Below are 26,957 nucleotides of genomic sequence, written 5' to 3'. Positions count from 1 at the left end.
TTTCATTTAGGACCTTTAAAATTACACAGAAGTGTTCACTAGAAGGAAAACTCTCAGCGGATACTTGCTGTATAGCGGGTATAGGGTATTCTTTCTGTCTATGCTATATAGGGAATAAATATTTCTGAAATGGCTGTTATGCAGTTCTACATTTATAATTGGTCAGATTTAAGATTAAAAATTATATATCCCTCTTAAGTTTCTTGAATTTGAGGAAAAATCAGGGAAAACGGTTTTATAGATCTTACACTTTAAAGATCTACACTTACCTGTAGAAGTTCAATGGAAGACTGCCTTCTGGTATCTTAAAACCTAGCTCTAACCTGTGTCGATGTGATAGTGGTCACAATTTCATGTGCATTCAGTCTTTACTCGAACTGCGGTGCTGTCCCAATGGGTGAATTCAGGAAAAAGTCCAGTTCATACTACACCTAATTTGAAATTTTATATTGGCATTAACATTTAGCATCTCTCTTCAGAATTTTAAAGTACTTAGGGCCTAAATATTTTCTCGTGAATACTTGTGCTGGTTCCTACTTCACAGTCTTTAGGTATTATAACCTTTCATGATACCGTAATTGTGAAGCTGAATACATGTTAACAAAACAGCAAAAGCGAAGAGGGTAAGCTTCTGATTCTCTGCTGCTTTGTCAGAAGATCCTTTGACATCAGGGGCGTGACAATTTCACAGCATGGGTGAAAACCAGGGCAGCATGCACTGCAGTATGGTGCATCATGTGCGTAGTCTTCAGTTGGCTTGGCAGGGACTAGAAGAAGTCCCACTTTTGCTGAGACTGCAGAAGGTACACACTGCATGCTGTGCAGCTAGCTTAATTGGCATCATTAAGTTCTCTTGTGTGCCTTAATTATATAAATGCTTTCTAAAATCTTTGCATTCAGGGATAGATTGTCTCAGCATCCCTCTGCTAGGGTTTCTAAGCACATGGCTGTTGCTTTCTTGCATTACTACACATCTGCCTGGTCAGCTCTCCCAGTATGAGCTGGAGTGCTCAGCCCCATTCAAAGTGAGACCTTTAATGAGGGGTGTGCTGTGCATACACAGCAAGATCACACAGACTTGTGTGGCTATGTTTTTGTAGGTTTAAATGTCATGCTAAGAAAGAAAAAAGTCTAGAAAAGAAAAGCGTATTACATTCTCAAAATTTAGGAACTGCTAAAGGATTTTGGTCAGCTTTAATGATGACAACATCACTCTTCGTGAATTTATGTGTGAGAAATTTAAGCCTATAAGATGACTATTTCCTCACAGCAGTTATAGTCGTGTAAGAGCAGAAGATCATAAAGGAAAATGCTTGTCAATTCGTGTTGTGTTAATAACATTTGAATTTGTTTGTAGTTCCAATGGAAGGAATACTTGCTCCTCCATTTTTTGTAACAATAAAATGGGTTTATAGGTAAAAAATGATAGGGCAACTAAATGTTTTAAGAGAAGCATGGAGAATTAATGCTTTCATTTCTAATCTATGTTCTAGTAGCTTGCCAGGGAAGACAGCATCTTTGACAGCTACAGTGGTCTCATGTTATACAAACTGTGTTTTTATTGTCGTTAGAGACAGTTTGCATTGCTAGTGGCAGAGAGATAGCAAATTACTGTTCTGGCTGCTGCAGAAAGAGTCAGAAGAGGAGGAAGTGCAGAGATATTAGTTTGAACCAGAGGAAGATACACGGTTCTGGAACAAGTTGATCCTGCAGGCCCAAATGCCAGAATGCCAGATCAGAGAAAGAGAGGGATTGAAATAAAACACTATGGACAAGAGCATCTCAGAACAGACTGTCTAGGAATGTGACAGAGCAGCCTTTACACACCATTTCCTGAGGGAATCCAGCTTCATCCGATACTGATGAGATTGGTTATAGTGCAGGATATTCATAGAAAATGGATTAAAGTTGTGTTTTGTTTTCTTTTTTTCTCATGCATTTGGAAGACTTTCTGGCAGCAATATATGATCCTGATGTAGTGCATCAACATTTTTATGCATCTCTCTGCCTGCTTCTGTCAGAGAGGGCAACTACACTCAATTCCAGTGGCAATTACCCAGATATTGTAAACTGTGAACAGCAAGTAAAGATGATACCCACAGATCATTTATCATATCAAGAGTTATAAGCAGAAAATAAAGAGCAGTACAGGGAGCTGGAAAGACAACTTCCTCCAAGACAGAGCAAAAAGAATTCTTCTACCCCAAACTCTGTGCATATAACAACCTGTGTTGTTACGGGATCATTTTGAAAGGACAGCTTTTCTGGAACCTGGTCATTTTCCTTAGCTGAATATTGTATTTCACATCAGCAGATCCTTAATCCAACTTGTGCTGCAGTTCTGTGGCTTAGAGGAGCTATGCCCTTTGTGAAGGGGGCTTGGGTGTATGTGGCCATCACCAAGCCTCCTCATTTTGCATGCAAGCAGGATCATGCTGGCAGTGCAACACACACTTCTGCAAGTGTCACGTGTGTAGTGAGCACTCTGGATGTGTTTCTGGGGCAATGTTTTGTTCTCAGTGTCACACAGACCGCTGTATGAATGCAGACAATATTTTAGTAAAATAAAACACTCTCACTCTAAATCCTTTCCCTATAATCCACTTTAAGCAGTCATATCTATTGATGTGTTGACTTTTGCTTGTATAAGCTGTGTTTAACCTAGATTATCGTTTTCCATTTTTTTGACGGGGAGTAAATTCCATCACTCTCATTAACTGAAATTCTAAATAAATATGGGGACCAGAATATAGGTTTATCTTTGCTTTTGTGAAAGATCCAGGTGAAAAATTTATTTTTAAGTACTTTTACCAAACTCAGTCCACTCTTCTCAATAACAGTTACAACAACTGTATATGATAATATAATAAAGCCAGAATTTCTGAATTTTAGACAAGTTTCCGTTTTCCAGGGTGTTCCTAAGAAACTGTTTCTCCAAAATACAGCTGCCAACAGACTCAAAGTCTGTAAGACCAAAAGGAAACATTGTGGTCATCCTGTCAAACCATCTTTGACCAGATGTCATATGGCTCCCTGGAACTGATTACTGTTTGAAGCTGAATATAGCTTTTAGAAATCTTCCAATTTTAATGAAAACATTACAACAAAATACTGTTACCAACAGTGGAGTTTCCGAAAGTCTTTCAGTTGTTCCATTTTTCCTTTATCTGATGTTATCTAGCTTCAATCTCTAGCCGTTTTCCATTGCTTATTCCTTTACAACAGGTTGGCAGCCTGCATACATGTTGAGATGCTGTAATCTGAACATTTGTAAATTTCCCTTTCCCCATCTAGGAGGAACACCTTGAGAAACATTTTCTTCTATGTCTGTTTTTCTGTTAATCATTTCTGCGCATCTTTCTGGAGTACATGCTGTGAGTACATGTAGTAAGCATGCATCCCTTGCCTTGAATGCAGGAAGCCAGCAGTGAGATTTGCCACCTTGCTCAGTACACACATAGGACAACCTTGCTTGTCTCACCCGAATACAATTTGCTAAGGCAATCTGAAGGAGGCATCATCTGAAGTTCCTGAAACTTCTATCTGCAAAATGTCTGCTGTGGCAAAAGCACATCTCAGATGATGTCAAACAAAGTTTACCTTCATTTCAAAAGATGCATGTTTGCACACTTGTGAGTATTCAAAGCCATCATGAAAAATCACATTTATGATAGATCATTTTAAAGTCTTTTTATCCCAACAGAAGTCCAAGTAGATATAACTCATAAAGCAGTGAGCTTTATGAGCTTTCAAATGATGTACATATAGATAACAGAAATTTTGGCAAGACTTACAAACCATACTGCAAATTCATGTGAGCTGTCTGACTGAAGATTGAAAAGCTTTAGTATATATACAATTAAAAATTCTGTCCCATAAATGAGAGCCATGGAGAAAAGGCTTTTTATTTTGTTTTTCTCAATTTGTAATTTAAAGAGTGTTGTGAATTATGAGCATTGAGAGATAAATCCCTAACTGAGTGACTGCTCTTGGCATGTTTCTCATGTCAGAATGTGCACAGGGACTGTCAGGGAGTTACAAAGCCAAGATACTGCCCTTGTTTCACTCAAGGCTTTAAAATAAAGAGCAGTAAACAGCAAGTTCATTAATCAAGTATCACTCTTGCTTTTATGTGGTCTGATTTGAAGAAACTGATACCACCTCACTGGAACCACTGTTAGCAGTTCTTGAGGTGTGGGAATAGTACTGCAGTTGAAAAAACATTTGTTTTCCTTCAGCCTACTGGATATTGGAAAGGAAACTTCAGTCCTTCTTCATTTGCCTGGGGGTCTGGACTGCACTGTTTCCTCAGGCTGGCTGCACGTGTCTTTCATAAGTAGCTCTGCAGATTATTTCAGAAGGTGATGATGATGTTTAAGAGATCCAGCAATCACTGTTTTCATAGTACCCAAATTCACTGCCAGCTGCAAGCTGGAAGATTTCAAGACAGAAAGAATTGCATTAGAGCTTGAGCTACAAATAGAGGAGAAGAGAGATTAAACCAGCAGTGTCTTAAAGGGCACAGGAATTTTCTTTTTTTTTTTTTTTTGGCTTTACAGTTTATGCTGGAGAGATGATGTTAAAGACTCTTCACTCTTGATTGGAAGAGGTGGGTAAGAGGACATGCATACAGAGGGTGGCCATGAAAGAAGTAGGAGAAGTCCTCAAGTTGTGCGACAAAGGCATCTGAGATGCCAAAGAGCTATTGAAATGGTGTGAAATATGTAAATATGTCACTGATGTTTCCATAAAGAACAAAACCCAATTATCTTTAATATTTCGCAACTCTAAAACTGAGGCTGGAGATAAATACTTCTGACTCAATTTTGAATTCTAAACATACACTTTTTATTACACACTAGGAATAGAGTAGGTTCAGGAAAAAAAAAGAATGCTTTTCTTATGATAAAAAATATACTTACAGTAGCAATACTGAGACCATAAAAAACCTACAAATATGATAAACTTTTCATGTGGCTTAGAGTACTCTGAGAACAAAAAACTTTGTGAGTTGGTATTTACTATATGCTTTGTGATGGAGATTTTCCATAGAGGATATGTGTCAAAGCATTCTATGTTGGCAAAGATGCTGAGCAAAAGTGCAGGAAATAAACTGAATAGTAGATGATAGTTTCTCCTTTTGTAGAGAGAAGCATTATTGTATAGGGATGATTTCAAAGGGATTTTGGCTAGTGAGGAGACTACTCTGGAAAAGCATCCTATGTTTGCTTTGATTGAAACTGGTTGAACACTTTTGTATATTATATACCACTTAATTCTGAAATACTTTTACTACCTCAGCAATTTTCACTGTATTTGGTAACTTGGAATGGATATCTATGGTGGTAGAAGCCACAGCAAACCGTGGACTGATTTGCATCTTTGGAATTGGTCTGGTATTTTTGACGTTTAGATTTGACCCAAATTTGTATTCCTAAGAATTCAGTTTGTAAATGACTTAGGCCAACTGAAATTAACATGTGCAGATGTCTGAAGTACATCATTTTTGATAAGAGTTGCAAGGACTACTCTGAGGAAAGAAAAAATCCATCAGAAATTTCTACCGTTTTTATTCATATATATCATTGTTGTAACAGTAATACAAGCATAAACCTCAAGATTTATCAACTGCAAAATGTTAGACTCCAAAGCTAATTAAGTTTAGAGAGTTAAAATTTTATTCTCCTGTAGATGATGCATTTAGTATTAGCCTTTTATTAAGAAGATGTGATTGTAGACCTAGGCTAAATGAAGTCGTTAAAAATCAGTTTGCATTCAGAGTGATGTTAGTACTAATCCTCACAGTGTATTGGAATTCCAGATTATTATACTGTCCCAAGACCAGATATACTTACATTATATGTAACAAGGTAAGAAGATATTAGTTATAGTGGTTTTTGCTTTGTTTTTTAAAATTGTGTACCCATGTAACTCATGAGTTGTTACGAAGGGAACTGTGTGAACCAAGGTGGTAAATATTAAAGTGCATTGTATAAACAAGAGAGTTACTTTCAAGCTGGTATGCCAAAGAATTTTCCTGACTTATCCATGGCTGAGTTACCTTAGAAACAGAACCAGAAGCATCTGAGCTGGCTCTGGCACGTCTGTCTGCAGGAGAGAGAATCCACTGCTGCCTGAGACACACTGCCTAGGACAGCCGGTGCTGGGGACTGCTGCTAGCAGCCACCTGGCTCCCTGTAACTCATTCTCAGCTCTGCTGCAAAGCTGCCATGTGATGGTCATTCTGAGCTGTAATCTACTCAAAAGTGTGCTGTGGCACAGGTGGAAGAGATGGGCAGAGGCTGCGGTCATGTTCCCTCTATACCTGCTGCATTCACACCTATGAGTAGAAGATATGCAGAGATTTCCCCAACAAGAGATGATGTGGGTCTGTAGGTATGACAAAATCTTTTTGCTTCTGCCACTTCCATTGTTGCCTGCCTTTCCAGTAGGATATACATCCTGGCTGGCAGCAGACATTCTGAGCTCCTTCAGAATTTCAGTGTGGTGCCTGCCTTTCCTAGCATAATAAACTGGCAGTGAACTCTTGTGGAACAGGGAAGGTGTATTGCTGCCCCTGCCTGGGCGGTGCACTTTTCTCTTGTGTTCCTTCCCTACTTATTCCTCCCAAGTCTTGCTCTTAATGCAAGAGACTTCACTGCCACATGCAGCTGGAGGCAGAATTGTGTTGACACTCATGAAGAGTTCTGAGATCTAGAGATGGAGAGAGTAAAAAGGAAAGACAGTTGACGTTTCAGATCTGTTTGCAAGCTGTGGATAGGGGTACCTCAAGTATGTGGAAGTATGCCTGAGTGCTGTAATGTAGCAGAGTAGGTAGAAACCACTTAATTCATATCTGGCTTTTCTGTGGTCATGAGATGGAAAAATATGCATTGGATTTCAGCTTTGTTCCATAGGTCAGGCTGCTGCAGCTTTCTCTGCAGTTGTGCAAGACGTGTTTCTTTGGGCAAAAGTAGTAATTTCAAGTGTTCTCTGCAGCCTTCTCTCCTTTTCTGCTTTTCTTTCTCTACCCAGCCTATCTTAAAATCTACTTTTTTTTTAATGTTGCTTTTATTCAGACTACGTGTAGCATAATTATGACAGTTGCTTTGATTGTAGATTGACTTTGACCCTTGCTGAAGAAGCACATGGTCAATCAGCGAGAATGCATCACTTAGCACTGCTGGATTCATTGACTTTTTATCTAACTTTAGACCCCTGCAGTTTGTGAAATGGCATCCGCAATAATTTTCCAAGCTCTTGACCTATGTCAACAGCTTCTTTATCCAACTGTCTTCATCTATTTTTATGTGCAAATTGACTGCTGCTACTGTGAGTCAGAGCATACTGATAGGTTAGGAAAACAGCCTACTGTTCAATTATTCAAAAAACATGCAATTCCTCTTAAGAGGAGCAGTCCAGCTTTAGGAGTCTCACTTCTGTGGCTGCCCGTCAGCAACAGGAGGTGTGCCAGTGGCCTCCCCAGCCTTCCTGCATTGCTGAGTGATGGCTTCAGTTTTAGCTCTTCCACAGCCAGGATGTGTTACTTGAAGATTGGCATATCCTCCTATACTTCTTAAGTCCTGAATTTTTTGACTTTTTGTTTTCATAAGAATGTGAAATACAAATGGAGGGTGTTGTCAAATTTTGTGTTAAGTAGAGCCTGTCACAGAAATTTTGATGATGGTAACAATTCATAACTGACTGTTTCTGCTACCATAAGCAGTCGGAACCATTTTTCTTTTACATCACACATGTGGGCTAGGCACAGTCTTGGTTTCTCTCTCTGGAAGTGCCAGCCTCTCTCCTGTCCTTTCCTTTAGCTTGAATCTCACGTAAACGTCAGCACTCAGTGCTTAAGAGTGAAGGCTGAGGTGCAGCAGGTGCACTGTGAAGCCGTCCCAGCAGAGAGCAGGTTGTCGCACAGTTCATGGTTTAGTGTTGCCCCTTTTGCTCATTCAGCCTGACTCCATGCAGATTCACTGCTAGCTTGGTGATACTTTCTATGCGCTCTATCTGAGTTTTCTGTCCCTTCTTTCTCTTTATGGTGTTCATCTGACACTTGCTTTCACTTTAGCTGAGCAGGAATTTCTAATTTCTTAGAGGTACAGGACAGACTGAAGTGAATGATGCTGTGATTAAGTTTGAGAGTGGTACCTTCAGCAATTCCTTTTCATACATTGAATACTCACACCTCTTTTTTTTAATTCTGCAATGTAAAAATAATAGATTTTGATGTGAAATGCATACACTGCTCAGAGTTAGGGTGTTCCTTCCCTGTGCATTCTTTCCTCAAAATGGAAAGGAATTTGCCTCCAACTTGCTTTTATACCTTCTCCTTTTTAATGGTAACATTTTCACATGCTGGACTTGACACATTTTTAATCAATTTGAAAATATTTATTCAAGCAGACCTCTTCATGACATATTTGAAAAACAAAGTAAGTGATGTTTCACAAGATTGTCTAGTGTTTGTATTTTAAAAATTACGCTGCTTTGATTACAGATGGATTTTTTTTTTCCAGCTTATTAAGTGTTCCCATTTGTTTTTTGAATTTTTTTTCACAATTTATTACAGTAGAGTTCTTACTGCTGTATACATACATGGGGCTGCTTTTTCATGAATTCTGTTAAATAAATGCGAATTAAAGTAGTTCTGTTTCACGTAGAGATAACATTTCATTATATTCTTTATGCCTACAGAGAATGAAAGCATGATGTACTAAAATAAGCTCGGAGCAGCTTTTATTCCATAGCATTGTCTCATGCAGGTCTGTGAAGAAGTGTCATATATAAAACAAGCCTATGAGTGAGGAGACTGGAAATGATGTTTTTTTTTTTTTTTTTGGAATGGTTTGGTCTCCAATCTGGCTTGGCTTTGATTTCTAGACATTCAGGAAATGGAACTTTCAAAGCTGAAGTCAATGGGAAAATGTGCACTGTTCCCCCTCAGCAAGTGTGACTTTATGGAAATGTTAAAATGCACCTCATTGTTCGCATAGAGTCTCCTTTTGGCAAGAGATGGGAATCTGTATAATCAATTACTTCAGAGATTTTCCTTCAAGGCCTATAGTTTAGGAAGTGTAGAAACTTCTTAAAAGAAAATATTTTTATACAAATGAGCTCTTTTCATACTGAATCAAACAAATCCAAGATATACCAGGCATTTGACAGTGACATGTGCATGAATATCCATAAAATACTCAAAGGAAATACTAAAATAACTGCTGAGTCTTGACCTAGTCTTCATTGATATAACCCAGTAATTGTACAGTGTAACTTAGACTGAAGACTACTGGCAAGTTTTTCTCCTCAATTTCAAAAGAAAATAAGCCAGCCTTAGGGTTCAGTAGAGTGTTCTATTTCTGTACCAGTGATATTTTCTGTAAACTAAGCTTTATGCACTGACTTCTCAAATGAGAAAATGGGTTTCCTGGAATGTTTTAAATTACATCCTAGGTGGGTGTACCAGCGCATCCTCAGTATAAAAACAGTTACTAAGCAGATCCTGACTGAAGCTGTTTGATAACAATTTTGCAGACAAGGCTATACCCAGGACTGTGATCAAGCCTGCTGTATTGCTTAGATTTACTCTGGCTAGCATCCTGCACTGTCTCCCTCAAGACAGTACACAGTCGCTGTATCTTAATGTCATTTTGACTCCCTCTTCCCCTTCTATTTAATTGGATATCTGCAGGTGCCCAAGGTGAGTCCTCCTGGTGTACATCGTATCTATGATTACAGAGCTGCCCGTGCTATCTTCCCATATGTGTTCTGATGCAAACATTCTATTTGCATAAATCTGTAGTTGAATGAGACCGAACAGCTATTTTATTTATAGTAATTTTATGTGTACATGAAATTGTCATTAGTCCATAGAAGAAGAGTTACATTTCTTTTTCTGGCATTGGGTCTGATTGCGCATGCTGTACTGTCCTTCTGCAGAATTACTCTTTCATGTGTTTTCCCTAGCTTTTCTGGGAGCTGAGGAAACAGGAATTATAGGCAACATCCAGCATGTTTTAGGGGCAGGCTCTGTGACAAATATATAATCTGTAGAACAGTCATTTAATTTTTCTTAAACGGTGGTACATATCTATCTGTATGTCACTAAAATCTTAACCATCAGCTATGCTGGCTTGCATATCATTGCATATTAAATCCAATGATCCAAGGTCATGTACAAATACATGCTCGTACAGAAATATTTATGTATATGCATATACAGAATTGTTGATTTGTCTTATTGTTGTTCATATTAACTGGAATGGCACACTGAGACAATACTTGTGATTGCTTAAACTACAGGGCTGTCTGATAAGTGTTCTCAGTAATGTCATCTGGCATAACAGGAAAAGAGAGAAAATGAATTAATTGTTGGGGTTTTTTTGAGGCATAAGTGTATGGATGTTCACTCTCAGCAAGCACTATGATGCCTCTACTGTTTATCTTTTTAACAATCAGTAGATATTTGCAGCTGAATAGGGAGTAAATAAACGAAGAGAACATATTTTCACAGTGACTGCTGAAGAGTTTTGCAGTGTGTCTTGTTGAGGAAAACCCCTCTCAATCTTACATACATCTCTTGATAAGGTTTAGAAGGTGGAACTGTATAAGCCCTGAAAATCATATTTGATTATTCAGACACACTGGATATTTTTTCTTATTGGTTGCTAAATACTGGCATAAAAGAATTGTAGTCCATGGTTTAAGGTATGCTACTGAGTCAGGAATGAAGTATGTAGGATGCCTTTCATCCAGCTTCAGATGTGATGGGAGGGCTGGGCCGCCTGCAAGGTAATAAACTTTAAAAAAAAAAAAGCTGTTGTGAGGGTCTGAAAAAGAGACCATATATTGGCAGGAGGTGACAAGGACATAGGGTTCATTAAATGTCAGTTATTAATCAGCCTTTTTCATGGAGGAGAGATCTGTTTAAGAGGGATGTTGATCACACTTTAGAGCAGCCTCTTCAGTCTTTTGGCTCTCCTTCTTTTAGCCTCTGGCCAGATACACTCTACATCTCACAGTCCTCCAGAGTCCACTGCATGGCATACAGAAGGCTGAGTGGGTTTCCACTGGATGGGATCTCTGGATCTCATAAGATCTGAAGGGGGCAGCCAGCTGTCAGGTCACTGAGAGAGTGTCCACCAAGATGGACTGCAGCTTGGTCTGGAAGAGGAGCAGAGTAATCATGAGGAAAAAGCACTCTACCAAATACCTCAATTTTCTCTGAAGCTGAAAAGGATTTACAGTGGTTAACAGAAGAACAGAGAAATGGATTTCTGCATGAATATTACCTCATAGTCTTGTATTCTTAAACCAGACAATTTCTTCACAAGTAGAATACTCCTGACCCTGAAGTTGATTCTTAAGAAAGGGAAAAACACAATTCTACTTTCTGAAGGAAACAGTGAAAACCATATGGTAGCAATGGTAGAAGTAGAGATGGTTTGGATCTCAAGCAGAACTTCCAGTGATGTCAGTGGACATGTCTCTCTAAGGACCTCATGATTTCAAGCTGAACTGCAGATACGGTAGAAATTATCCTGCCGCGGAAAAATGTCAGTACTGTCTCTGACAAGCGACAGAGAGAAATATGTGAGCTGAAAGTAAACTTATTCTACATATATGTATGTGTGTGTGCATACATAGATATTCGTGAACAGCAGAAATAAAAGATGAAGAGTTGGCTGCTAAGAGGAAGTGACTGTCTTGCTTGGGAAGAGGTGAATTTAATTTTTATAGTTATATCCCATGCACCAGTTCAGCAAAAATATGAAGTTTAAGTGAGATAGATGCGTGTAAATATAATCTCTTTTTTTCTATGTGGATAATTATGATGTTCACATTCATAGAAACTAGCTCCCACTTAGACTAGCTAATGCCAAAATTTCCTGCAGTCCTATCTGCTCGAAGGCTGATGTCACTTTCAGTCTTGCTCTTTCTGAGTGTGTTGTGAATCTATGAAGAGGTATCTGACAGAAAATAATCTGATTTTAAGACTATGCTTTTAACCCTTATCTTTGATGTTTTAAGTTCTTTTTGATGTTGTTATAATTTGACCTTTTGCTCAATATTGGTCTTTTTCTCCCTGTATTAGTACTTTGCACAAAATTATGTTCTGGAATGCCTGGCAGAGAGAATCTTGACACAGAGATTGACTACTAAAAATACATTTTAATTCTGTTATATTCACTCCAAGCAGTGAAGATGATTTAGATATTGGTTAAGCAGAATATTTTAATATTTTACTGAAAGTTTTTATTCTCAGAAACAGACTTAAAACAAAATAAAAAACGGTCAGAAGTGTAGTTTATTTGTCCTTGTGGTCTACTGTTACATTTTATAAAACTAGTTTTATAAATTCTAATTCTAAAAGTTCAATTCTAATAATGAAAAAAAAATACAGCATTCAAAAGATGATCTCAAATGAAATTCTTTTAACAGGAGATATAAGCAGTTGTTCAGGGAGATTTGTAGCACTAACAAAATTGGGCTTATTCCCTAGTGAACCATATGCCAAGGTGAGCTGTGAATTTCAACTGCCAAAATGAACTCTTTAACATGAAATATGTCTTTGAGTATGGTAATGGGAAACTTCCCAAGATTTCACACATTTCTTGATAATCTCCATGAAACCCTAACACTTACCAAATGTTTTCCTGGTTGGCAGGTGGAGTGGATACAACAGCAGGTGGTTAAAAGAAGGATAAAGAGGGATTATAAACCTGGAGGTACCCAATCCACTTATTTCAATGATCCCAAGTGGCCAAGCATGTGGTACATGGTAAGTACATAACGGGTCATTGGCTTTGTTTCATGCCAGCATTTAGTTGTCTGCTGTGATGTTTTGAAACAGGGCAAAATAGCGTGTTCAGAAGTAGCAAATTTCCTTTTTTTAATGTAACTAATGAGGGTCTGTAAACTCCTTGCAGGTATTACAAGAATTCCCAGGGAGCTCTGCAATAGGAAACATTTATTAATGCATTCATTCATGAATGCTTCCTATTGCAAGATGTCTTGGGAATTATTTATTAGAGGATAAACTTTCAGCAGTGAGAAGGGAAGGAACTTGGCTGCAGTCTGTGGGAGCAGTGAAACCACTTGTTTTCAATGTGTCTAATTCACTGTCTCAGACATTAATGTGATACAAATGTGTCCTGAAACAGGAGAAAAGAGCCCCAAACACTCTCTGTTCAGTGTTGTAATTACACTCTGTTTAGTAATGAACAATTGCATTGTTAAAGTAAATGGATTGTTTATGCTGCTTTCCATCTGACAAGAATTCTGTGTTTTCAGAGCAAACTTATTTTTTCTTCTTTGCTTGGTACTCACAGTTGAAGCTTGGAGTGGAATTCCTTAGTGACCATATTATCCTCATTGCACCTATGAGGGTGCAAATGAAAAATTCATACCTTTGGTTATAGAAAGTGAGAAGTAACAAGTTAGGCAATTGAATCCACCTCCCCATGATGGATACTACAGACTTGAAAACTTTCCCTGCTATTTTGCTGTCATGGTTCTAAATATTTGCATCTTGTTTTTTCACTACGTCAACTTTATCACTGGCAGCAGGACACTCAGAAGGGTTGGCTTGATAGATGGAATTGCTTCAGACACTGAGAAAATTATGCCTTTTTGGCAACAATTCTCCTGTAGGTAGACACTGTCTTTTCAGGTATTTTGTTAATTTCAAAACATTAGTGTATTATTTCATGTGAATGAGCAAGATTGTTCTAAGAAAGCATTATATTTTTTTAAAAATGTTTCTTTTTAACGTTCATTTCGTTCTGGCTTGTAGTTTTATTGTTGCACGGATTGAAAAAGAAACAAAAAATAATGTAAGCTTGAAATAATTTGAAAACCAATTGTTAATAAACACAAATAGTCAAAACTCCTCATCTTCATTATATAACACGTATGAGCATTTCACCAAGCAGAAGTTTCAGCTCTGCCTTTAAATGAAAGAGGAAGTACAAATTTGAAGGAAATAATAGCAGTGAGTCAAAAGCCCACTAGTATGGTTAATGTTAGCTCATGTATTATATCCTCTGTATTCCTAGCTTTGCATGCAAGTTTTTTTGTGTGTCACCATGGCTTTCTGGTGGAATTGGATTCGTGTTTTTCTTGTTTTGTTTTGTTTTAAATTGATAAGAGGCAGTTACAACAGTTGCCTGTAGTTTTATTCAGGAAGACATCAGTCTCCTGCTTGTAAGTCAGTTGTGTTGCCTGGCCACATTGTTTCAAAAAATTGTTAGGGCAACAGTGAAAGTTTAGTGTTCCTTGTGTATAACTTTCAGAGTACTTTCATTTCTGTACTTGCATAAGAAGGACCTCACTTGGAAACACTCTGAGGAAGGACTGCCTCTGACTGACCATATTTACCTCCACTGAATAATTCTTTTGTATTTGCAGTATCTTTAGTGTTAGTGGTGTGATGACATTTCGTTGAAAGAGACCGGTAAAGTATTAGCAAGTGCAGTGTTGGAACTGAGAGAATAGTTAAAAATATGCGAATAAGTTGACTTCAGGACTGACATGGTTCATTACAGATATCCTCATATGACTGTATTTGTGATCGTAACCATAGCTACTTTTGTTAATCCGGTTATCTTTATTAGTTGAAGAGAAAATAAAGGAATTGGAGGTTAGTTAATGGTGTCAGTCATTGCTGTGTCAGAAAGAGGTTTTTAGGTTGCTGGCTGTAGATATGTTATTGAGAAAGTAATAAAGTATTATCATGTACAGGTTTGCATTTTGATTAATAAGTAACTTCCTTGTGGTTAAGATTGATACCTTTGGCCGTTGAACTGGTAAAATCTCCAACAGGGCTGTAAATGTAGTTCACATTTGTTGACACAAGAACTTTTATTCAAAGTTCTTGTCAAACAAAATATAATTGATGTTTTTCTTGTCCAGTTTTTTCTTCACATCGATCTCCCTTGTAATTTTAATAGTTGAGACTAGAAATAACACATTTTTGTTTGTGTGAGATCAATGACAAGAACTTACAAGGAGAATTCAGGCCTGTTTTGGGTCATTGCAAAGGTTAAAAGTATCTCTCAAGAACTTTTCCAAAGCTAATTAAAAGGTCTTCTTTTTATAGCTCCATTTTTCTCAATTTACTCTAGAAACATTCCTAAAAAGTGAAGAGAAATTAGAAATGTAGATATTTAGCACCTTACAGTTCATAGGATCCCAAAGCAGACAGAACATCCAGAGCCACTCATCAGTTAAAGAAGTATGCATGTACTTTTTCATTGCTACAGGATTAGCTACTGAGAAATAACTTCTTTCATTGCTTTCTAGCACTTAAGTCAAGGGAAACATATTTTGTCTTGCCTCACTTGGAGCAATGAAAGCTAGGGAAAAAACATCTACTTGATCATGAGCTCTGATATTTACGAATCTGTGTTAAGGATAAAATAGAATCTTTTCATAGATAAACAACACACAAAACTTCATGTGACAGTCACTTTAGAACTACTGTTTGAAAATGACCTACAGACTTAGTCCAGTTTGCTTAGAATGATACCAAAGAAGTAAAATCAAAAGGAAGGATGGTTCCTAGTTAAAATGCCTTTCCAAATATTGAGTCAGGAGGAAGCTAAGTCCTGCATGCCACACCCAGAGCTCAGCTAGTTTTCTATTATTATGTTCCTTCTATTATTATGTTCTCGTCCATTGGTGTTGACAAAATAACCTGTTTGTCAATAACGGGATGAAAAATATATAATCTGCTTGTGTAACTGAAAGAGGTCGAAGTCAACCCTAAAATCCTACTGCTATCTGAAACTGTTTTACTTAACTTGTAGTAACAACAAACAGCGTGTCTGGAATGACTAAAGGGGAACTTTGTGCCTAACTGATTTCACTGTTCCTGACAGTTGGTTTAATGAGTTTCCTTCTCTTGCTTGCATGGAAAAAATGGCCATAACAAATCCAGGTGACTGTAAAAAAATTGCAAATATATAGGAAGATGTGGTGAATACAACCACTATGACTCGCTTTTAAAGAAATTTACTAGATTTCAGTCACAGTACTGCCTTTGCTGACTCTTCTTTCCTACTGCTTCAGAATACCTTGGTTACTGTCAGGAAAAGCTGGAGTGATAGGCACACAAGTGCTACCTTCTGCAGCTGCAGTCTAGCTCTGCTGTTATGCAGGCTCTCATTGCATAGTTTTGTAAAACAGAACATAACTAGAATAAATTAATTTAACCATTGATTATTTTTTAACAAGCCATAATTAGACTACAAAGACACAGACTATGTCTTTGCAGTCAGTTCAGGAAAAAGTCTTTTTCAACATGGATCGAGTTTAATCCTCTTCAGTACTGTTATCATCCATTCTATTGTTAATAATAATTGCTATTGCTGACAGGATTCTCTAATTCAGAGAAAAAGTTTCCATTTCTTATTAGGCTCATCCTGTTCTGCATGGCCTAGTTACTGCTACACAGGAATTGAATATATAAGAAGATATTATTGTAGAACTAAGAATTTACTGGAAGAGAAGTACAGTGTTTTGAGTTGGGAGGCTGGAAGGAGAGGCACTGTTCTGTAGAGCACATAAGAATTAATATGATAGTTAAAGTGTATCAGCCAAATGTTTTCTTATGCTGGATGCTACTACATGAGCGAAGAGGAAATGGGTGTCCAGAGGTAACTCCCTGCAGCTGGAGAAGGCATGGCACTGTAAGAGAGAAGCACGGCAAAACTGCAATTTGTAATTTGTCCATAGCAATGTATATCACTAGAGTGAGACTGTATTCCTCTGAGAAGCCAGAGCATAAAATAACTGAGTTATCCACAGAATTAAATAATATAACTTTAAAAATGATGTTCTGCTCAGAGAAGATGCTAGACAGAGTCTCTGAAATGCATACTTGTGGATCATTATGAAAATTTATATAGCAGTGAATCTTAAGGCTATAAGCCACAGAAATAAGTGGAACATGCGAACACGCCTCTTGGCTTTTCAAATAGAAAATGAGCAAGGCATTCATAAGCTCATTGGAATGGAAGAAGGATTCTACTTATTAGGTAATATAAACCAAATAGAACATATTTTTATTGTTTTTGCATTCCAAACTAAAATTAAGCATAATTCAAAGTGTTATTGAAGTAAAGCATCCATTTTGTTTTACGTGTATCTTAGGTCCATATTGATGTTAACTCACCTTTTAATTAATCCTTTTAAGGTCCAATTATGCTGTTATTTTCTCCAAACTAAATCCTTTCTCTATTTTTTTCTGAATATTTATTTTCCTCTACTTTTGTTTTCTCCTTCCATTTATTCCTCATTGTTCCTTCATTCTAGACATAAACCATGCTTTGACAAAGTAGGTGGAACACAAAAGTGAATTTGGAGGAGTACTAAAAGCAGACACTTCACAACCATTTGTTTGAAACCCACAAGAAAAACTTATGTAAAGCTACATTGTACATACCTATAATCTTGGTTTTTTCGCAGTGAGGTAACAATACAGTGGAAAATGACTACCAAACATTATAATTTACATGGCCTTTTTTTATAAGAAGAAAAACGTTAAGTAAATATACTGCATTTTGGTTGCAGAAAAAAATCAAATTGCAAAATCTCTGAAAAAAATACTCTTAAAAAAATATGTAAACAGAAATCACAGAATCATAGAATCACAGAATTATAGAATTATAGAATGGCTTGGGTTGGAAAGGATGTTAAAGATCTCCTAGTTCCAGTCCTCCTGCCATCGGTAGGGCTGCCAATCACTAGATCAGCCACTACATCATGTTCCTCAGGGATTTGGTCTTGAACACTTTCAGGGATGGGGAATCTTCTCTGGGCAACCCATGCCTCTGCCTCACCACCCTCTACGTAAAAAATGTCCTCCTTTTATCTAGTCTAAATCTTCCCTCTTTTAGTTAAAAATCATTCCCCTATCGCTATTAGATTGTTCAAAAAATTAGTGTCCCTCTTGTTGATAAGCTCCCCTTAAGTGCTAGAAGGCTGCAATGGGGTCTCCCTGGAGTATTCTTTTGACCAAGCTGAACAAGCCCAGCTACCTCAACCTTTCATCATAGGAGGGGTGCTCCAGTTCTGATAATCTTTGTGACCTCCCTTTGAATTCACTACAACAGCTGCACGACTCTCTTGTGCTGGGGGACCCAAAATGGACACAGCACTCCAGATGGGATCTCATGAGAGCAGAGGGGGACAATCACCTCCATATCCCTGCTGCCACCTTTCTTTTCATAGAATCATAGAATGACAAGGTTGGAAAGGACCTGCAAGATCATCTAGTCCAACTGTCCTCCCATTACCATTGCTGTCACAAGCTACTAAACCATATCTCGTAGCTCCTCGTCCAGATGCCTCTTGAACACTGCCAGGGATGGCAACTCCACCACCTCTCTGGGCAGGCCATTCCAGTGTCTGACCACTCTCTGAGAGAAAAAGTTCTTCCTTATGTCTAATCTAAACGTCCTGTGGTACAACTTGTGGCCATTTTCTCAGGTCCTGTTTGTTGTATGGGAGAAGAGTACAAACCTCTCCTCATCACAACCTCTGTTCAGGAAGTTGTAGAGTGTAATGAGGTCTCCTGTGAGCCTCCTCCAGACTAAACAATCCCAGCTCCCTCAGCCTCCTCATAAGACTTGTACTCCAGACCCCTCCCCAGTTTTGTTGCCCTTCTCTGGACACGTTCCAGGGCCTCAATGTCTTTTTTTGTAGTGAGGGCCCTAAAGCAGATCAAGCACGACATGCTTTTCATGAACTCCTGTTGCCTGGGCCTGATCCCCTGGATGCCATGCACATGCTGTGGAGCCCTTCTTGAAGATGGGAGTCATATCGGCAAGCCTTTAATCCTCTGGAACCTCTCCAGATAACCAGGAGCACTGGTAGATGGCTGACAGCAGCTCGGCAATCACCCCCGCCAGCTCCCTCAGCACCCTAGGTGGAGCCTGTCTGGTCCCACGGACTTGTGACAGTCCAGATGGAGGAGGAGCTCTCTAACTGTCTCCATCTGAATCACTGGGGGTGTATTCTGTGTAGCATCCCAGACTTCCAGATCACGGCAGAAAGTACCTTGAGGATAACTGATCTGCCTATTAAAGGCAGATGTAAAGAAGGTGTTGAGGACCTCAGCCTTCTCCTTGTCCTCTGTGGTCACATTCCCTGCTGCATCAAGTAAAGGATGGAAATTCTCCTTTGTTCTTCTCCTACCATTTGTATATTTGTAAAAGGATTTCTTATTCTCTTTGACTGCAGTGGCCAATCTGATTTCAAGTTGGGCTTTTACCATCCTAACTTCCTCCCTGCATACCTTAGCAACTTCCTTGTAATCTCCCCATGTAGCCTGTCCCTTCTTCCAGAGGACATAGACTCTCTTTTTCTTTTGGATTCTCAGAAACAGTTCCCGGTTCATCCACACCAGTCTTCTTTCCCTACGGCATTCAGGGACAGCTGTTCTTGTACCTTTAAGATTTCTATCTTGAGGAGCATCCAAGCTTCCTGGACCCCTTTATCCTTAATGAGGGACTCCCAAGGGACTCCCAAGCATCCTGACCAGGTCAAAGCCCGCCCTCTTGAGGTTCAAGATAGCAGTTTTGCTAGTCACCCCTCTGACATTGCCAAGAATAGAGAACTCGACAATTTCATGGTTGCTCTGCTCAAGACAGTCCCCAACCCTCACATCTCCCACCAGCCCTTCTCTGTTAGTGAAGAGCAGGTCTAGCAGGGCACCATCCCTGGTAGGCTCTTGTACAAGCTGTGTAAGGAAGCTATCTTCCACACAGTCTAGAAACCTCTTGGACTGCTTCCTCTGTGCTGTATTATAGTATATTTCCAGCATATATCAGGGAAGTTGAAGTCTCTCATGAGAACCAGTGCTGGCAATTTGTGCATCTTCTGCAAGCTGCTCACAGAATGCCTCGTCTTCTTCATCCTGATTATGTGGTCTGTAACAGGCCTTTATCCCGATCCTTATTCATAGACACTCAATTTTGTCATTTCCAACCCCAAGCTCTTCAACATCAAAACATTCCGTAATATAAAGAGCCACATCACCACCCTTCTTTCCTCATCTATCCCTTCTGCAGAGCTTGTAGCCATCCATAACAGCACTCCAGTCATGGGAGTGATCTCACCACGTTCCAGTAATTGTAACTAGGTTATAGTGAGCCTGCTGCACAATCGCTTCCAGCTTGTCCTGCTTGTTACCCATGCTGTGTGCACTGGTGTAGATGCACTTCAGCTGAGTCATCTGCCTCACCTCCAGCTCAAGCATTGTCCCCCGAGGCTCATCTCTGGTAAGCCCTGTTTTGTCCCCTTCCCCCATCGTAGCTCGTTCAAAGCTCTTTCGATAAGCCCCTCCTGCACTCCCTTTGAGACAGGTGGGTTCCATGAATGGACAACAGGCCAGGGGCCAAATAAACTGCCCCATGATCAAAGAATCCAAAGTTTCTGCTTTTACACCAGCCTCTGAGCCAATTATTCATTGCTTGTGCTTTCCAAGCCCACTCTGTGTCCCTCACTGTCCCTGAAGGAATAGAACAAAAGATCACTTGCACTCCTGCTCCATGAACTAAACCCCTGAAATCTCTTTTCATAGTTTGCAGGCTTCTCTGAGCAATTTTGTCACTTCCCACCTGAACTATGAGTAATGGAAAGTAATCAGTGAACCTAACCAGCTTTGAGAGTTTTCTAGTTATGTCCCTATCCTGAACTCCAGGAAGGCAGCACACTTCCCAATGGATCGGGCCTAGTCTGCATATGCACCCCAGGACACTGTTGGCCTTCCAGGCCACAAATGCACACTGCCTGGCTCACGTTAAGCTTTTCATTTACCAGTATCCCCAAATTCTTCTTGAAAGGGCTGCTTACAAAGAGTTCTTCTCCCATTCTGTACATATGTCTGGGATTGCCCTGACTCAAGTGCAACACCTTGCACTTGGCCTTGTTGAACCTGATTAGATTCACATGGGCCCACCATCTGAACTTGTTCAGATCCCTTTGGATGGCATCCCTTCATTCTGTCATATCAATTGCATCACTTAGCATGGTGTTGTTCACAAACTAGCTGATCGTTCACGGGATCTCCTCATCTATGTCATGATAAAGATGTTAAAGAATGCTGGTCCCAAGACAGACCTCTGGGGGGCACCACATGTCACTGGCCTCCACCTGGACATAGAGCCATTGACCACAAACTCTCTGGCTGCAACCTTCCAACCAAGTTTTTTTCCACTGAATAGTCCACCTTTAGAAATCATTTTTCTCTAATTCAGAGATAAGTATGTGGTGTGGGATCATGTCAAAGGTCCCATGAGTCCAGGTAGACAACACCAGTTGCCTTCCTTTGTCCACTATTGCCATCACTCCATCATAGAAGGCAACTACCAGACTGTTCAGGTACCATCTGCCCTTGATGAAGCTGTGCTGGATATCTCAGATCCCCGTCTCATCTTGTATTCCCAGTTTTCAAAACTGAATTGAAAAGCAGATGCCCAAATTTTACTGTGAATGAAATAGTTGGCAAATAAAATGAAACAGCATATGGTCACGTGGCTGGTTGTCTAGCACCAAAATAAGTTTGCAGAGGGAGCATCAGACTAGAACTGGGTGTTGATCAGCACACTGAATTACTGAGTTTTACTTCCCAGCCAGTATTTATCAGTTATCCTCACATACATAGTTCGTTCTGAAAGTAATGTCTCCTATTTGTTCCTGTGGAAACTACAACAGATAGAAATAGCACAGTAACACTATTTGATAGAGGAAATTTTCAGTAGCACTGTTTTTCAACATTGCCACCACCATTGGCTATGTATTTTTGCCAGAAGAACCTGACTACCACATGCAGAAAAAACTGCACCAGTGGAGGTGACCTATTGTTTCACACCTACTATAATGACATTGTTGCTAGGAAAGTTTTGCCCAAGCGGCCTATCTTTCATTGACTTGAACAGATGGGAGTCAGAGGGTGCCAAATCTGGACTATATGGTGAGTGTGGTAGGACAGTCCAGCAAAGATTGGCAGTGTGGTCCATGGTCTACAAACTGGTTTGGGGCCTGGTTTTATCATATTCCAGGTGAAAGGCTGTCTTCTTCTCTGGACTGACTCTGGAAGTTTGAGCCTTCAGCTCAGTCAGTATCACAGTGTAGCAGTTAGAATTCATAGCTAGTCCAGGTTCCCAGCAATCCATAACAATCACCTCTTATCTCAAAAAACAATGCATCACTTTACCTGCCAAGAGCCACATCTTGAACATTTTCTTTGACTGAGTATTAACATGTCACTACTCCATGGACTGCCATTCTGACTGGCTCATAGTGATGACAGCACATCTGGTCACCAGCAATGATGCAATCCAGGAAACTGTCAATTTCAGCCTCATATTGGTTCAGTAGTTCCTGACAACCTTACATATAGTGTTCACTCTGTTCCTGGTGAGAGAGAGAACAGAACGTGTCCTGCAGGACCCATGTGCTGCAAACTTTGTGATCTTCAACACTGCTGACATAGTTTCCAACACACTGAAGCCAATATTCAGCCTGTACACAGTTCCCTCATCATAATCTGCTGCATCACATGGATCAGCTGAGCAAGTCTCTCTTCATTTTGTCATATGACAGTTGTGCTTGGCTGTCCAGAACGTGGCTTGTGTTTCATGTAACTGTTGTCACTGCTGAAGCGCACCACCCACCACCTCACTGTGCTCACATCCACTGTTTTGTTTCCAGAAATGTACAGCAAGTGTTGATGAATGTCAGTGGATGCCATTTTTTCCTCGTGGAGGTGGAATTCAGTCACACCCCTTTGCTTCATACACACTTCCATGTCAGACACCATCTGTCACATGGCAACAAAATGTAACCGAATATTGTTGGGAAGGGTCAGCCTCTACTGCCATACCACCAACATCTGTCTCTGAAGTTGTGAGCCAACACAGTGAAATAGGAGGTATTACTTATGGAATCCTCATAATTGTCCAATTAGACTTCTGGTACAAACAGATACAGTGTCATTTACATCACAACTGAAAGCAGTCTCTACATCCTCAGGAGCTCTGAAGTAGTTGGAGTAGTTGCATCTAAGGCTCGCTGTCTTCAGCTCTGATGGTGAAACCAAAACTCAGGAAATGTAGCTTACTTTTTGCTTTCTACAAGAACTCTGATGTAAGCATTGCTTTGAGCTTTGGTGAAGGATCTTCTTCTCTAGTGTGCTGTACAGCAGCAGACGGATAGTTTATTTGTGAGCCCTTGGGTGAGCTGTACTAGCATTCACAGAAAGGAACACTCCTGCACTCCTGCTCTGGTGCTGTATATTTTACACTCAAGGGCCGCTGCAATATGGCTAATAAGACTTTATCAGCAGTGAGTAATGTGAACCTCCTAGGCTTCTGTTGCCCTGAAATATGGTGGAAGTGAAAAGTTATACAAGCCATTTGTTTCTCTTGTGCTGCTGCTGATGTCTGTGTGGAGTTGTCTTGTGCTTCCCTTGCAACTCCAAATGTGAATGACAGAGCTGAAAAAAATGGATTTTAAGACCCTGGTCAGCTAAGGTGAGTGGACTGTGGAAGGAAACAGAGGAGGACAAAAGGTGTGATGAGACACCTGACGGGATGGGGTGAGGGAGGTGGAGGGGAGAGAAAAGGTCCCGTTTAAGCCCAAGCACAGGGAAAACAGAATCTGGGACAGATTTTCACCTGCCACAAATTAATATTTACCATCTTTACTAGTGCCTAGCAGTTTATTTCAAGCCCACCTATGCCAGACATTAGTAGCTAAAGAAAAACCTCAATGTCTTCTTATTGTTCTCCAAAGAATTTTTCTCTCTTTCTCTCTGTCTACACAGCTAAAGCCAAATCATTGTTCTTCCTGAGGTGGCATGACATATTTCTAAGTGTTTTGCATATTTTGAAACTTGGATTGGTTTTTGCATATGCTTTTTGCATTTGTGGTTTTTCTTGCACAAGAAGATTGAGCCCTTAGTTTTTCAGAAAGGAGACAATCTGCGACTTCTGTGGAAGTAGCACTAGAAAGAATCAAACTGCCTGTCAAAATATCACTTTGCAAAACTGTAGCTGGGAAACATAGCTAGCTGCTGTTCTCTGTGGACAAGGTAGAACTAGTAACATAAGATCATGAAATGCACAATTTGCCCTGAATTCATTCAAGATTGGAAAACAGCAACATACTTGAGGTAATCAAAAAGACAAAATAAGTAGTTTTAGCCTTATCTACTGGAAAGGGACTATTAGTGCAACTACTTTAGCAGGATTAACAAATATTTAAAGTCCAGGTAGGCTACTTGATGTTTTCCTGTGGGACATTCCCTTATGGTGAGCATCCCTGGAAGTGTACAGAAAACATAAAGTAGAAGCCAGCAATGTTCACAAATCACACCAGCATTTTCACTGAACCTCAAAGCAGCAAGACTGAAATAATTTCCATACTCGTTTGGAAGAGCTTCTCTGGGTGTCAAAGATTTGGTAATAAATCATACAGCATTAGCTCATATTCCTCTACCAATCTTCAGAGGGAGAGTATCCTCTTTTTTTTTAACTTACTTAAAATATTTAAAACGGGATTTTTTTAATAGTAAGAGCTAAGCCACATTAAGAAACTGGTACTCTTCTGTGCTGTATCTGTATAAAGTTACAGTTTTTTCAATTGACTTTTACTGGCTAGTTTCTGCAATTAAAGTACCACAAATCTATGCTGAATTTCTAATGAGCTATAACAAATATCTCCATTTATCTTCAGTTCAAAATAAACAGCTAACAATAAATGATTTGGAATATAATTAGACAGAAAATTGCTGAGATTAACTACAAAATGTTTTATACTGTATACATTTAATAATACATTTAATGTATGTTAGGTTTTGTCTCTGGGAGCACTTAAAGAAGAAACAAATTTCTAAGTATTCTGTACCCAAGCAAGCCTGATCTATAAAGTGTTCTTTGCAAAAGAGAGATGAGAGTAGCACAATTTAGATCTAAGATGTTAGGTATCATACCATTTTAAAAAATTATCCTTTTCTTTTACTGATGACAAATGACGTATGACTCAGGCTATCATGAGAACTGAGGTATCAAAAAGCTAGCTTTCCTGATTCCTACATTTGTGCAATTATGCTCTCTTCTCTTGTATCTCACAAGAAAGCACTGTAGCTAAGGTTATAAGTGTGCCAAGATCACAATTCTTGCTGACCCTAAGATTTCCTCAGGCCATGTTTAAAAAAATAAGAAAATTTAGTGAGGAGAGAACCTTCAGTAGAGCGTTGGCATTATTTATGGTACTTCTAATGCCATAAAATCTGTGCTATGAGTTCCAGCTGCTACTGCTCCAGCTACTTGAAGAGTAGCATAGAAGAGTAAAAGTATAGCAAACTCCATCCATGTCATGTTGGAGAGAAGTCCACTAAGTGTGTCCACATACACATCAGAAAGGTCCTTGCTGTCTTTTAAATATAAATCTGGTAATTACTTTGAGCTGAGACTCAGGATACAGAGGAGTCTGTCAGCACAAAATCCAATGTCTCTTTAAACAGGTTGTTGCTTTTAGAAAGAAATACCAATACTGAGGGGAGGAGTAATGTGGGTAGTAACTATGCTTGCTCTTTTGCTACAGAGGTTATAAATTCTGTGAAAGCTTAAACACTGGCTGTTTCAAAATAAGTTTATTTCTAGCAAGCAGCAGAAATGCATGGCAGTCAGAGAGAGGAAGGAAATGTGCAGGAGGGAAGAGCCTCATACAGGCCCAAGAGATTCGATTGTGAATCTTTTACACTGCTGATACTACTTTTGTCTTGCCCTTTCTATTCCATTAGAATCCACTAATCCATAAACTAACATGCCATTTGAACATGTAATTGCCCTGTCTTTATCTATTTTTATGTGAATTTCTAAAAGAACAAGGAGGTTATTTTCAGTTTTGAAAGCAACTCAAAACTACTTTAAGTTCAAATAGCATAAGTGTGGAAGCCTAGAGAGGAACAAACTAAATATACATAAGAGACTACACATTAAATATGCATTGAGGTTTTCCTCTTGTGTGTCTTTAGGACAAGACAGAGTATTAATGAATGGTAAACTACTCCTGGAAGATGCTGTTTTATAATATTAGTTCATGGCTACAAGATTATATTTGGAAGCCAGAAAACCCACTCAGAAAAAAATAGAGACAATATTAAGCAAAGAAAAAGAGTTTCTGAATTTATAAAGAGGTTGAATAACTTCCTTTTTGTTCAACTCCCATGTGCTCCTTCACATTTTATATTGAATCAGATGATCTTTTTCCTTCTATGTCTTCTGGTCTGGGCTCAAGTAAGCCAATGTAAGAATTCAGAAATAGTGTTTGAATGAACAACCCTGATTTTCAGGGGCTTTTTGTGATCCCAGCTACTGCAACATTGAAATCCATCTATTCTTGATTAACTAAAGCCCCTTCTAGGTGAATTGAAATACAGACAAAGGAATTAATACAGCCAACTTAAAAAGTCCAGTAGCCCTTACAATTTGCAAAGGAGTCCGTACGCATACAGAAAATGTGATTCTAGAAGAACATCCTGAATTCTTGTATGTCAAGTACTCCATGCCTCAGAAAACTTCCTCAGTGACATCTTCTAATGAGGACGTTTTCCAAGATGCCAAAGATATCCTAGAGACTCATTATCTCACAGCCTCCTCTGTATATTCTCTTTACCGCCAGTCCTGTCCCCTTCTCTTCCATCATTGCATATGACTAACTAAACATACCTAGGGGAAGCAACATAGTAGAGAAGAAAGAAACTATGGGTACAAGTATCATTTCTAACATCAGTGAGAGATTAGATACCTTCAACCTTCCTGATGATCGTGACATGCTTGGTTTTGATTTCATTATTAGATAAATTTGCATTTCTGATATGGTTTCCCTGCTTTTAAAGTAGTCTCTTGCAGTTTCTACCTGTTCCCACTCTAGAGTCA

At 39.1% G+C, this 26,957-nt stretch overlaps 1 protein-coding gene across 2 annotated transcripts in view; it reads left to right on the top strand.

Moving 5' to 3' along the window:
• The window catches only part of PCSK5 (proprotein convertase subtilisin/kexin type 5), a 263,646-nt gene that overhangs the window by 34,245 nt on the left and 202,444 nt on the right, over window positions 1–26,957 (top strand). For both annotated transcript variants that reach the window (XM_090130933.1, XM_090130932.1), the window contains exon 3: window positions 12,674–12,787. In XM_090130933.1, the coding sequence (XP_089987059.1) occupies window positions 12,674–12,787 (114 nt within the window). The remainder of the gene's footprint in view (window positions 1–12,673; window positions 12,788–26,957) is intronic.

This window comes from Phasianus colchicus, chromosome Z (genome assembly GCF_987193195.1).
Source record: "Phasianus colchicus chromosome Z, bPhaCol1.hap1.1, whole genome shotgun sequence".
NCBI lineage: Eukaryota > Metazoa > Chordata > Aves > Galliformes > Phasianidae > Phasianus > Phasianus colchicus.
This window is presented reverse-complemented; position numbering and strand designations above follow the sequence as displayed.